General features: G+C 44.4%; 2 protein-coding genes and 1 long non-coding RNA gene across 5 annotated transcripts in view; 1 reads left to right on the top strand and 2 right to left on the bottom strand.

The window, feature by feature from the left end:
* Positions 1 to 1,053: 1,053 nt before the first annotated feature.
* selenow2a (selenoprotein W, 2a) lies at positions 1,054 to 2,700 on the bottom strand. The gene is made up of 4 exons (XM_054760257.1): positions 2,534 to 2,700; positions 2,256 to 2,353; positions 2,088 to 2,164; positions 1,054 to 1,997 (listed from the first exon to the last, which is right to left on the bottom strand). The coding sequence occupies exons 1-4, from the start codon at positions 2,563 to 2,565 to the stop codon at positions 1,914 to 1,916; spliced, it is 291 nt and encodes a 96-aa protein (XP_054616232.1). The 5' UTR covers positions 2,566 to 2,700; the 3' UTR covers positions 1,054 to 1,913.
* Positions 2,701 to 3,349: 649 nt separating this feature from the next.
* LOC129171532 (uncharacterized) overlaps positions 3,350 to 12,492 on the bottom strand; it is a 54,126-nt gene continuing 44,983 nt past the window's right edge. For both annotated transcript variants that reach the window (XR_008566806.1, XR_008566807.1), the window contains exons 3-6: positions 10,575 to 10,892; positions 10,302 to 10,484; positions 6,620 to 8,997; positions 3,350 to 5,322 (exon numbers count right to left, since the gene is read on the bottom strand). This is a non-coding gene — a long non-coding RNA (uncharacterized LOC129171532). The remainder of the gene's footprint in view (positions 5,323 to 6,619; positions 8,998 to 10,301; positions 10,485 to 10,574; positions 10,893 to 12,492) is intronic.
* On the top strand, positions 5,969 to 12,266 carry si:ch211-214j24.15 (GTPase IMAP family member 8). 2 transcript variants are annotated; one of them, XM_054760252.1, is made up of 5 exons: positions 5,969 to 6,116; positions 6,638 to 7,300; positions 7,618 to 8,322; positions 8,433 to 9,053; positions 10,348 to 12,266. In XM_054760252.1, exons 1-5 carry the CDS (start codon positions 6,092 to 6,094, stop codon positions 10,932 to 10,934), a joined length of 2,601 nt encoding a protein of 866 aa, XP_054616227.1. In that variant the 5' UTR covers positions 5,969 to 6,091; the 3' UTR covers positions 10,935 to 12,266. The 2 variants fall into 2 exon arrangements, with proteins under 2 accessions (XP_054616227.1, XP_054616226.1); XM_054760251.1 differs by having other exon boundaries at positions 10,318 to 12,266.

The raw sequence follows: 12,492 nt of genomic DNA, 5'->3' as shown, positions 1-12,492 counted from the left end.
ACTTTCCATGAAGCCTCCATAACATTGGAATTACGAAGAGTTATCAGTGTCATGCGGCACAGTGAGGCCTTTACAAACACAGTAAATATGAATATGAGATCATCCAGACAGATACCGCTCAAGATCATCTGCCTGAGGCATCAGTATCAATTCATCATAATACTTTCATGCCTGGAGATGAACTTGCAAAGATAATGGCAACTTAACATATAATAACGCATCACAGAGCGTATAGGACCGCCCTACGTGAGGGAAAAGTGGGGCCCCACTGAAGACAACTGTGCTTCGGGTTTGTTATCACCAGCTTTTGGAGCTATCGGCTCACTCCACGCACCAACATGCAGACACACCCTGACCTCTTATGCACACACTCAATATTCCGTTTAAACACACTTACATTATACCTTAAATGTTAGGGATATTCAACTTTCAGGATGAAGCTAAGGTGCACTAACGCCTTTAAAGGAGAACTTATTTGACCTTCTTGAATCATTACGATACAAATGTCCATCTGGTGAATGTTTCAGTAATTCTTGTACAATTTACTTTTACTGGTGGAGACACCAAGGAGGTGGCAAAATTCACAAGTGTGTCATTTTAGTGAGTAGTTTATGTCAAAACAAACACTTGTAAAAACAAGTTTAAACAGTGCTAAAAGGGCCATTAACTCATTTCTGCTTTACTAAAACTGTCTTTATTCCATCTGTCAACTAAATAAGGAAGCTTGTTATCCAAGTGCTTTCGACCGTCATTGGTAAATTGCCTCCCCCTAGCGTCAGGCACTATATACTGCAATGGCGTGGGACTAGTGCTGCATTGAATGTAACAGTGGTGCTTTGTTTCCACGAAGAGATAAGATGGCAAACCTAAGTGGAAGAGCTGGACACCTGACAACCAGAATGACTTTTGGAAACAACACTCCTCCCATCTTGTTGATGCCTTTGGTGATGTGAGACAAAAACATGTTTACATGAGAACACACGGCGGTCGCTAAGGCTGCCGTCTGTTGGGAGCACACGGCGTTCCTACAAGGAAGAGAGCGTAAACACAAGAGAACTTGCAAGGGCCATCTTTATTAAAAAAAATACATCAGTGTTGGGAAAGTACAGTGGTCAGTAATTAACGTAATAAGTAAATTGGTGGAAAGTGACTAATCACCATGAGGAGTGCTCGTGGTGATGATGACCGCTTGGGAATTTGGAACCAGTGAATCGTATGGTTGTACTGGGAGAACACACAAAGAGAAGGGATGGGCGTTTGATGGGATAAAATGGTGGAAATTTAAGTCTTATTGTGATGAGGCTCAAAAGCGCCTGCGCTGGTTGCATCCAATTAGTGCATTCCAATATGCTTTCATTGACAAGTTAATTCCCCTAAATTCTTCAGCAAATCAATTACAAAGCCCATTCTTGTGTGTGTGTGTGTGTGAGACACACTACACAACTAGAAAAAGTATTTGGATTACAGTTGCGCAAGTTCATGCACAGCATCTGAAAAAACGTTATTACAAAAATGCATATATTAACGTTACTGAAGCATCTTCTTTTCACTTTTACTAACCTTTCATACAACAAACTATAAGTGCACGAGATGAATGCAAAATGCAAGGGGAGAAAAAATGAGCCACTTTGACTTCCCTGCCTGTCCTTGTCGCCGCTCTCACCGCAAACGGAATATCCGGGCGTGAATTCATCATAGCACAGCCGTGTTAGGCTTTTTAGGCTGCGCTAGTCATAAGCAGCCTGGAGCTCCAGCGTAAGAGCTTAGAGAGGAGCCGGCAGGAGCAGAAGAGATATCTCGTGGAGGTAAGAGTGTGGTGGTAACCTCACACGGTGTAAAGCAGCATCCTGGCTCACAAGATCACAATGCAGCACGTCCAGTTGCACCTGTTGGCGCTGCGGACTGCGTCATGACTACATGATGACGCAGGGCGCGCGGCTCTTGGTGATCTTCTGCATGGCGAGGCCATCGTGAGCTTTCTGGACGGCGTTCATCACCTGGACATAAAAGGGCACACAAAAAGGTAAACAGGTTAGACAAGAAGATTGAGCTATATTCACCGTGATGTGATGATGACTGCTGCTTACGTCATCCTCGTATGGGAACCCTCCAAGCTCCAATTTGGAGAAAATCAGCTGCCCATTGATGGTAATCTCAAAGCTGGCTAGAAAAGGAGGACACACTTACAGCCCCTGTCGGCCACCGTGGAAAACACTAGAATTAAAAATATGAGCTGTTTTTTGTCATGTACTTACCTTTCCTCCCCACGAAGCCCGACACATCCGCTTCTGGAAACTCGCCCTTGACAGTCTGGGCGAGCTCCTGATAGCGGGGCCCGTAGCCTCAGTTGCCACTGGTGGCGAAGAAAATCAATAAGTACATTAAAAAACAGGTCGAGTTACACCACAGAGACAAACAAGGCAGGAGGCTAACTTGGATACTAGCTAGACATGCTAGGAGTCAGCAGCGCCAGCTTTAAACGTCATAAAACCAACCCAAAAGCCAACATAAGTGCGATAATGTTAACACTTACCAGTATTCCACTCTTATTGTCACCACTCCCATCTTTGTTGTTGTTGTTGAGGCAGCAGAAGCAGCCGCAGTGTTAAAGTATGCAAATAGCCGCTTAGCTTCGTGTATAAGGTGTCCTCTTGGGGGGCGGGGAGATGGGCGGAGGTACGAGGGCGCAACAATATGGGTCACGTGACGGAGTCTTCTCCACAGTCACGTAACACGGACGGAAGTTCTACATTTCTACTTTTCGTCACGTTTGTTTATAGAAAAAAAGAGAGAGTCAATATGAGATTTGTGTTGTTTCAGGCCTCTAACGACATTCTTTTTAGTACATCACAGTGCTGTTTTAACTCACTTACATGCGCTGACGTTTGCCTACGGTGGCTCAAAGGTGCCACATACTCTTTGATCGGCCAGCTAACAGCAAAAGCCTCTCGACATGGGGAAATAACTACAAAATCACACTTCATTCACTAACCATATTGCAAAAAAGGTCAGGATAATACATAAACGGTCCAATGTAATGATTTAAATAAAAAACATTACTTAGACAAAAAAATGTCTCGTTAAAAACAATGAAAACCAGGAAATTTTCATCACCTCTTTTTCCTCGTTTGGTCACCCACATTATGTACAGTATTTTAAATCATCTCACTACACCCTTGAAGCAGTACATTATCAATTTTCTTGGTGGTTTTGAGTATAGTATAGTGAAATCATCAGATTCACCACAGAAGAGTGTGTGCGAATATCAAACGTAGGAGTCCTTTATTTGCATCATTGGAAATCATCACGCCTGTTAATCTGTGACAGGAAAAATAAATCCAGAAAAAAACAGTAAATCGCTGTGAAATGTGGATGCTTGGATTTGTATCTGTATCTTGGTTCAGATTATACAAATGTTCACAAATTCTCATGAAACGCGACAGTTAGCTGTTTCTGAGAAACGTGAATGCAACACGCTTGCAACACGTGATTTGCCTTATTAACTCATTATTCCTCACCTTTTTTCCCCACACCCTCCAATTTTCACTCAGTCGACATTAAATCAGCTTGAAAGTCACGCAATCAAAGTTTGCTAGCTGAAAATACAATCACATTGGTGCCGTTTACAAAATGAATCTTACGTCCAATTTTAATGCCATTGCACTGAAATGTCATCTAAATAGACACCAGGAGCAGTGTGAAACGGCATGAAAATGTGTCTAAAAAGTGGTTCTTGTAAGGGTTTGATCTTTTTATAAAGTAAAATAAACAACTGCAGGCTGTTGTATGTCTGTGTGACTCCCTTTTTACAAGCTTGCGTTCCACACAATTTAAAGTGGAAGATGCACATTTACTGTGAGGCCTTCTGTTATTACGACCTCACCAAAAGCAATCATGCTGCTGTATCATCAAATTGCCCTGAGATGACTTGATCTTTTTTCTAGAACAGTAGAAGTGGGTGAGTGACACCAGCCAGCACATACTGTACAGCGGGTAGCCCCCCACGACCACATGAGGTGCCCGCAAGCCTGCTTTTCATTCAGGTTTTCAGTTAATAATGAAAGAACAGTAGAAAGAAATGCATTCTGAAATACAAAATGTGAGTTGTGGACACCAGCATTTTGTTCATGTTCTGGTAAAACAAGCATATTCGCTTTGTTTGGGTTTAAAATAAGCTCTGAAAATAAATGTTACAAAAATGAGTAGCTATTGGCCATTTTCATTTTGTAAAAGTAGCTCTCACAAGGAAAAACGTTGGTGACCCCTGCTGTACATAAGACACGTGTGCACACTTATTAGCCAGGTTGTATGTGTTTAGGTTGAATGTTACCATTAATGGGCCAATACAAGATCCTAATAAGCAGAATCTCGGTTTTCATCATTAATCCGCTCCAGGAGGTCAGATGAAAACCGAAATGTCCAAAAACCAAAGCAATTTCTTTCTGTAGGAAATAATGTAAATGCGATGAATCTGTTCCAGACAGCCAGGAATTTGAACAAAAACACATTTTAGAGAATAATTATAGTTGTACAGGCAGAACACAATGCAAAATACATATAAAACACCACTGAAGACTTGAACTTGATAGTACATTTCAGCAGCAGGCACAATCATCATTACACACACTGGCTTGGCTCACTTTTGTTATGTGTCACCCTAAAACCGTTCCCCCTGCAATCTGTGTTACGGCTTTCTATCTTTATTATAACCTTTGTACTTTGCTACAACTTCTTTTGTGTTTCTCACTTTCTTTAATCAAAGTTCTACAGTGCAATACAGATGATTAAAGGATTCCCTTGCCAGAATCTGTCTATAGTGTCCCAACTCTAAAAGAACCACCACAAGGCGAGGATGTTTTGTTTGACCGTATGAAAACCAAGACACATTTTTGGCAAAGATTTTCATCAAAAACCAAAACCTATTATGCAATTACATGAAAAAAGCATGGCCATAGATGGCCTATAGTCCTGGGCTTTGGGTAGTGACTGAAAGGACAAGCTGACGAGTACAAGTGGCTGAAATTAGTTTTCTCCTTAGTGTGGCGGGGCTCTCCCTTAGAGATAAGGTGAGACGCAGTGTCATCCGGGAGAAACTCCAAGTAGAATCGCTGCTTCTCCACATTGAGAGGAGCCAGGCTAAGATGCCTCCCTGGAGAGGTGTTCAGGGCACGTCCGACCGGTAGCAGGCCTCGTGGAAGACCCAGGACATGTTGGAGAGACTATGTTTCTCATGTGGCCTGGCAACGCCTCGGGATCCACCGGAAGGAGTTGGTGGATGAAGTGGCCAAAGAGATGGAAGTCTGGGCTTCCCTGCTACGGCTGCTGCCCCCGCGACCCGTCCACGGATAAGCAGTAGAAGATGGACGGATGGATGGAAGAAAAACAACGTTTTATTATCTAACCTGTTAATTTTTCCCATTTTAAAGTCAGAATAATAAACAATTGCTGATTATTTGCAAGAAAACATTTGATGTTTGATGTGATGACTGGCTGATATTTGCTCACTTTCATTCCGCTATTTGACTTATCAGTGTGAGTCAAGTCTTTTTAGTCCCATTTAGTCTGAGGAAAAGAATCCGCCTAACAACTGTGCACACCTTGATACAGGCTTGGAAGCTCTTTGGGCCGCACCCTCCCGCATTCCACAAATACACATCAGTAGACATGCTGACGTTCAATAATCATTCACAATTATACAGCTTGTACTCGGAAAATATGCAGGAAAAATCAGCATATGCTCTAAACGCTCACTTGACTCACTGTTGTGCACACAGCAAAGCATCTGATGACAGACAGGAGGGGTTTCCAGATACACTTCAGCTATTTATAAAAATAAAACTAACAAAAACGAAATAAAGAAACAAAATAAAATGTACTTTTGTGGGGAATAACCAGTCACAATAAGTATGCTTCCACTTGTGGGTGGCGTGTCCACGTAGGCGTGTGGCGTGTGGTTGATCAGTCATCACCGACGACCTTCAGACTCATAAAAACATAAAAATGTTAAAAGTTTTCTGTCGCTCCTTGAACAAAGTGTCACTCAGTTTCCCAGACAGAAGGTGCCATGTTGTGCTGTTTTTAATACTAAAAGATGGCAAGCAGTGAGATGACAGCAGGTAAGTCAGGGCTCATTGCTGCGTGTTCTGGTTAAGCTTTTTTTTGTTTGTTTTTTTTAAACAAAGCGGATACTTCTTGTCAATCCTTGCCAGCTGCAAAAGCCTTTGTAGGTGTGACATGCTGAGCAATTTAAAAACTACTTCATTTGTTTTGCTTTTCTTTGTTTTATTGAACAAAAACGTTCCAGCACTTTTATGTATTTTAGTATTTATTTGGTTGGCATCATGAATGTTTATGCTGGGCATATGGAGTTCTTTATTCATCATCCAGTGCTTCTATTAATACCTCAACTTGCCCTTTCTTCCTACAATTAATGGTCAATTTTATTACACTTTTGCTTAATATGAACGCATAATTACTTTTTTCTTTTCAGACTGGCTAGCAGTAGCTAGCACAGACCACTACCGCCACCTTGTGGCCCCCAATTATCTTAAATTATTCATCTAATCTAAGATAATCAAGCGAAAATAGTCTTCAGATACAATACATTTTATTTTCTTACCGTTTTTTTCCATGTCAGTGGAGGGCTGGTGTCCGTCCCAGTTAAAGATCGTCCTTCTGGGCGGCAGGAACTCAGGGAAGAGCTCCTTAGGAAATCTTCTCCTGGGCAAAGAAGAGTTTGCCACCAAGGAGAGGACGTCCTGCTCCAGGAGGGTTTCCCTGGTGAGCAGATGCTGGCTGATGGTGGTGGACACCCCCGGCTGGTGGTGCGACTTTACTGCAGAAGAGACCACACGGCTTGTGAGGAGGGAGATCCAGGCGAGCGTCCCCCTTTGCTCCCCAGGCCCGCACGTCTTCCTGATCGCGGTCAAGTCCAGCTCGGACTTCACTGAGAGGCGTCGCCGGGCCCTGGAGGAGCATGTGGGTCTCCTGGGGGAGCGGGTGTGGAGTCACTGTCTGGTGGTCTTCACCTCGACGGACAAGGGGGCCCAGGAGGTCCCGGAGGGGGTGGCGGTACGCTGGCTAATGAGCAAGTGTGGGCAGAGATGTCTCAGCTTGAGCGGTGGACATGAAGCCTCGGAGCTGGTGGAGAACATCCAGACACTGGTCGCTGAAAATGGAAACCGAGTGTTTGAACTGACGGAGAGCGTCTGCAGGAACATCGTGGAGGAGAAGACGCGCGTGGAGGAGGCGGCTCACGCCAGGCTTCTGATGATGAAGACTCAGAGATCCATGATGAAAGGTTAGAGGGCACGTTAGGTACATCTGTGCTGTGTGTCAAAAATTCCGGGGAAGGCAGAATTGTTCCTGGCAGGTTACTTCTGGTTGTTTGAGGATAATTGGGGCAGACTGCGTGTTGGGGGTCAGGGTTTAGGGCTAGGATGAGGTTTCGGGTTAGGGTTATAAGTGGGCATTAGGGGGTTGAGGGGCAGCATGGGAGTTGGTTCATGTTTACTGTGGGGTGTACTAACGTGTGTTGCTGCTACGCTGACTACTGTAATCTGTTTTATTCTGTGGCCGGATACGATATTGCTGAAATGTGAGGACTGTACTTTCCAGAGCGGGTGCGCCCTCTCACTGATGTCAGGATTGTGCTGCTTGGAGCCAAAGGTTCCGGAAAGACGTCAGCTCTCAACACCATCCTGGGCCGGGAGGACCGGTCATTCGGGAGAACATCCAGCTGTGCGGTAGGAAGAGGTGTGGTGTTCGGGAGACAGGTGACGGTGGTGGACACCCCTGGCTGGTGGATGAACTACTTCAGCGACGAGACCGCCATCTTCGATAGGAGACAAATCCAGCTCAGTCCGTCCTTGTGTCCTCCCGGTCCTCACGCCTTCCTGCTGGTGATCCGCGTGGACCGGGCCTTCTCTGAGACCTACAGGAGGGCGGTGAAGGAGCACCTGGAGCTGCTGGGTGGGAACATCTGGAGTCGGGTCATGGTGCTGTTCAGCTTCGGAGACTGGCTGGGGGGCGCGACCACTGAGCGGCACATCGAGAGCGAAGGTGAGCCCCTGCGCTGGCTGGTGCACCGCTGCGGGAACCGCTACCACGTTCTCAACAGCAGGACCCGAGGAGACGGCTTCCAAGTGAGGGAGCTGGTGGGGAAGATTGAGGAGATGGTGGCGGCCTGCGGTGGTCGGCATCACAAGGTTGACAGGACAGACGTGGACGAGCTGGAGAGGACAATGAGCGCTGAGGCGACGAGAGCCAAGGACAGACGGATGAGGAAGGAGCGGCAGAGGAGGGCGGCCGGCATGCAACTTGGTGAGCCAAGCCACTCTGTATCATTTATAAACCTGCACCAGGTGTGGCAAGTGGCACCGCCCCATCAAGCACCGTGATGTCCTGCTCAAAGCAGCTTGTCGATGTTTCAGAGAAGCGCCGCCCCCTCACAGAAGTGACACTGCTGCTGGTTAGCGGCAAGAAAACAGGCAAGAGCTGCTGTGGAAACACCATCCTGGACAGAGACTGCTTCCCCGCCCACCGCCACACCACTTCCTGCGCCATGGAACGAGGCAGGATAGGCGACAGGGCAGTGACGGTGCTGGACACGCCCGCAGGCTTCTGCGTCACCTCTGACTTCCTGAGGACATCGTGTGCCGTGCTGCTGGTGGTCAACGCCAGCTCCTCGTTCTCCGAGAGCCAAGGAGCCGCCCTGGAGGCTCAGCTGAAGGGGGGCGGGGACTCGGCTTGGCGCAGAGCTCTGGTCCTGTTCAGTCACGGCGACTGGCTGGGTGACACCGGCATCGAACAACGCATCGAGAGCGAGGGAGCGGCCCTGCGGAGACTTGTGGAGAAGTGCGGGAACAGGTACCACGTGATGGACAACAAGCGGAGCGAGGATGGCGGGCAGGTCGTCCAGCTGGTGACGCAGGTGGAGGAGATGCTGGCTGCTTCTCATCACATGACAAGATCATCCACTGCACACGGTGACACGCTCTGCAGGAAGGACGTACGTTTGATGCCAAGTGGAGGACAGCAGCTGTCGCATGACGGTGAGCCTAAATCGCCATTTCTAACATTTTGACATGAGAAATAACAAGCTAGCCAAAATAAAAAATGAGTGCTGGTATTAACATCTCGCTGATTGTGTCCATCGAAAGTCAGTCAGTTCTTGCATTTCACTACCTAATGCTGTGGCTGGTGAGTAAAAATAAACACATAAATACATGTTTTTAAAAATCAATCTTTCATAAAAAAGCAAGTATGATCATGTGAAATTTGGGTAAAAAAGTAAAGCAATTACATGGCACAATTTGACTACAGTCTATTTGATGAAATGCTAAAGAATACCTTCATAAATCAAATCAACTAACGGTTTATAATTGGTGTAGGAATTTATTTATTTGTATTATTATTTGTATTATTTGTAGTGTGCGCATGTATGAATAAATACATCCAAAAAATAAAAACTAAATAAAAATATATTATATACAAATAGAAATTTTTTATAAATTAAATGTTAAATCGGTCAATGAAAAATAAAAAAAATAATAATGCATGTTGAAATGTTTGCATGTTTGTATTTGCATATGTAAAGAAATGTGTTAATTTATTCATTTTGAGTAATATTTTAACATTTGATCCATGATACGGCTCAGTAACTAATGTTATTGGCGAGTAAAAATAAATACATCTAAAAAAAATATCAACATTTTATTTAAAAAAAAAAGAAGTGAAATATGGGTACAAAAAATAACGCATGTTGAATTATATAGCACATTTTGAGTACAGTAAATATGAGTACATGTGCTTATGTAACTCAATGAATTAATACATTTAGTTATTAATACATAAAGTCAAGTAATTATTATAATTAGTATGGGTAATTACGTACCGAAATCTGAGTGTGTGCATGCGTGAATAAATAAATAAAGTTAAATTAAAATGTTATACACAATACATTGATTAAAATGGATAAAAGTGTTTGAATTTGCATATAAAAATAAATCTGTTAATTCATTCATTTTGTATAATATTTTATGACATTTTACCCATGATAGAATGTATTAGTCAAGGTTTATAAAAGGACAAGTGAGACTAAAAAGGGACATGAGTAAAGTTACTACTACTGTCCAGCACTAGATGTACATTTGTATAAAATTAAATAGCAACGACGGTGCACAGTTTTATGTGAGGGCAATAAATAAAAAGCAGATAAAGCAGACAAGTTAGTGGACAATTAAAGAATGTTGATTATGCACACACACACACACACGCACGCACGCACACACGCGCATTACCTTGTTGTTGTTGCAGTGACATGCAGCGATTCTTCCACGTGTCCAGTCAGCCATGCAGCAGATGAAACACAGGCCGTGCTTCTGGACACAAGGCGGGAAAGAGGACAGACTGATGTTGCCATGTGGAACAGAGAGAATACCACTTCCTGTTTGGTCGCCATGCCGGGTGCAGGTGCAGACAGGCTGAGGGCAGGAAGCGGCCAGAGGTTAACGGTTAACGTTCCAGGGTGGCTCCACACTCCCATGATGCTCCTGGTGTTGCCCCACACTCACCTTGGGATGCTTCCAGGTGGGAATACCAGCCTTGAGCGCTCCCTCTGCAGCCATAGACACCTCCAGTGGGACCACGCCAGCCTGGAGGAGCTGGAGGCCTTCATTGACACCTACTTTGACCTGCTGTGGGAACAAATCACGGCCCCGCCTCAGCCATGTCACTCTGCCCCCACGGTGCACAGCGACCCCGGGGTCGGGGGCGAGCTTCTCTCATCCATCGATCGAAAACTCTCCAAGCTGGACCTCCTGGAGGAGATCAGGGTGGACCTGGCAGAGGTGAGAAGGAGTTTGGAGCTCAGCTGGACGATCATACAGGACCTGAGACGCAAAAGCAAACACAACAACAGCTCACAATATTAGGTACACCTGCAAGACCTGATACATGTGCTGTGTACAAAAAAAAAGTGCATCAATTTAACAAAATATTTATTATTGTAGTTTGCAGTGGTGCACGACATCATACCGAGAGATGCTCTGAACACTTAGAATGTTTCCTACACAGCACAATAATAAACATACTGTGGAATGAATAACTGAGCAATACTGACTTTTTGTGACTGGTGTTCACACGCTCATCCACAAGGAGGAGCTGTTGCACCACCGGGCTACAGCTTTGCACACGCTTGAACATCATCCACTGTGGCAGAACAACATTCTAGAACAGCTGGCCCCACTTTTACAACTATTACAGCCGTCTCTCAGTCAGTGCGCAACAGAAAATGGGTGCCTTGCAAATAACAGGCAGGAAGTGGCCCTCTTAAAGCCACACACTCTATGAAATAGCAACGTGTAAAGATAATCGGAATAAAATCACACTTGAATAAAATATCTTTGTATCCGACTACTTTACTGTGCATTATTTACAATTGATGTACTTGTACAATATATATACATGTTTCAGCAGGTCCAGACAATTTTAGAAGATGAGATAATACCACCGGAGGACTAACTAGGCAGACATTGAAACAGTTTAAAAAGGGTAAACTGAACAATATGTTCATTTCATGGATGTGGTGCTGAACATTGCGAGTTGCTTGTAATAAAAAAAAAAATACTATTTAATTTTTTTTATATACACTTATTGACAATTGTTGCTACTGGGTGAAGAATATTATGCATGTTTTTTATTTGAAGTTTTAAAATAGTTTTAGCACAATTGCTAACTGGGTTTCCCATAAAATGACATGCTTTGGTTTGAAGTACCTTATAATAAAGTCAATATGAAACTAATACATAATAAAACCCCCAAAAAGTAGCAAAAAGTGAAAAATGGGTGGAAAAAAACATTGCACGCTCATGATTTTTCAGTGTTGATGCTCATTTAAATACACAAAAAAATAAAAACTAGAAGGAAGAATATTTCTTAACATTTCCTACATGCTTTCATTTTCATTGCATGGGTAACGTCCCAAATCCTTCCTGCTGCTTTCACACGTACGTCAAGAAAACGGTTGACAAGGACATTTCTCCAGGATGGTCTGTCTTCATTGGTACTTCTCTTTGTATTTCACCCGACTTCCTCACTGGTGTCTTCACTTATCATCATTCCTTCACTCCTGCAGATGATCTCATTCCTAGCTGGCCGCCATCACATTGTCACACGCCCCCCCCCCCGCCCGCCCGCCTCATTAGGGTAGTCCTGCTGCCTGGAGCGAGTGCAGAAGAAATCATTCAATCATGTCTCCACGGAGGTTCCTAGTCCATATCCGTCTCCATTAGTGGCATGGAGTGACCCCCTTGGTTCATGCTGCCTCCTGCCTGCCATCTTTCCTGGTGGGAAAAAGGCAAAAGACGGAAGGGAGAGTTGATTTAAGGAAGGGAACATCCATCCTCCTCTCCTGCACCGCACCTCAGCAGGCCACATAAACTTTGAACCCTCGCAAAAACGACAACATGACTTCACTGAGATTTACGGCTA

The sequence above is a fragment of the Dunckerocampus dactyliophorus genome, chromosome 18 (assembly GCF_027744805.1).
Source record: "Dunckerocampus dactyliophorus isolate RoL2022-P2 chromosome 18, RoL_Ddac_1.1, whole genome shotgun sequence".
In the NCBI taxonomy this organism is placed as follows: Eukaryota; Metazoa; Chordata; class Actinopteri; order Syngnathiformes; family Syngnathidae; genus Dunckerocampus; species Dunckerocampus dactyliophorus.
Note: the sequence above shows the minus strand (reverse complement) of the source record. Positions and strands in the feature narration are given on the sequence as shown.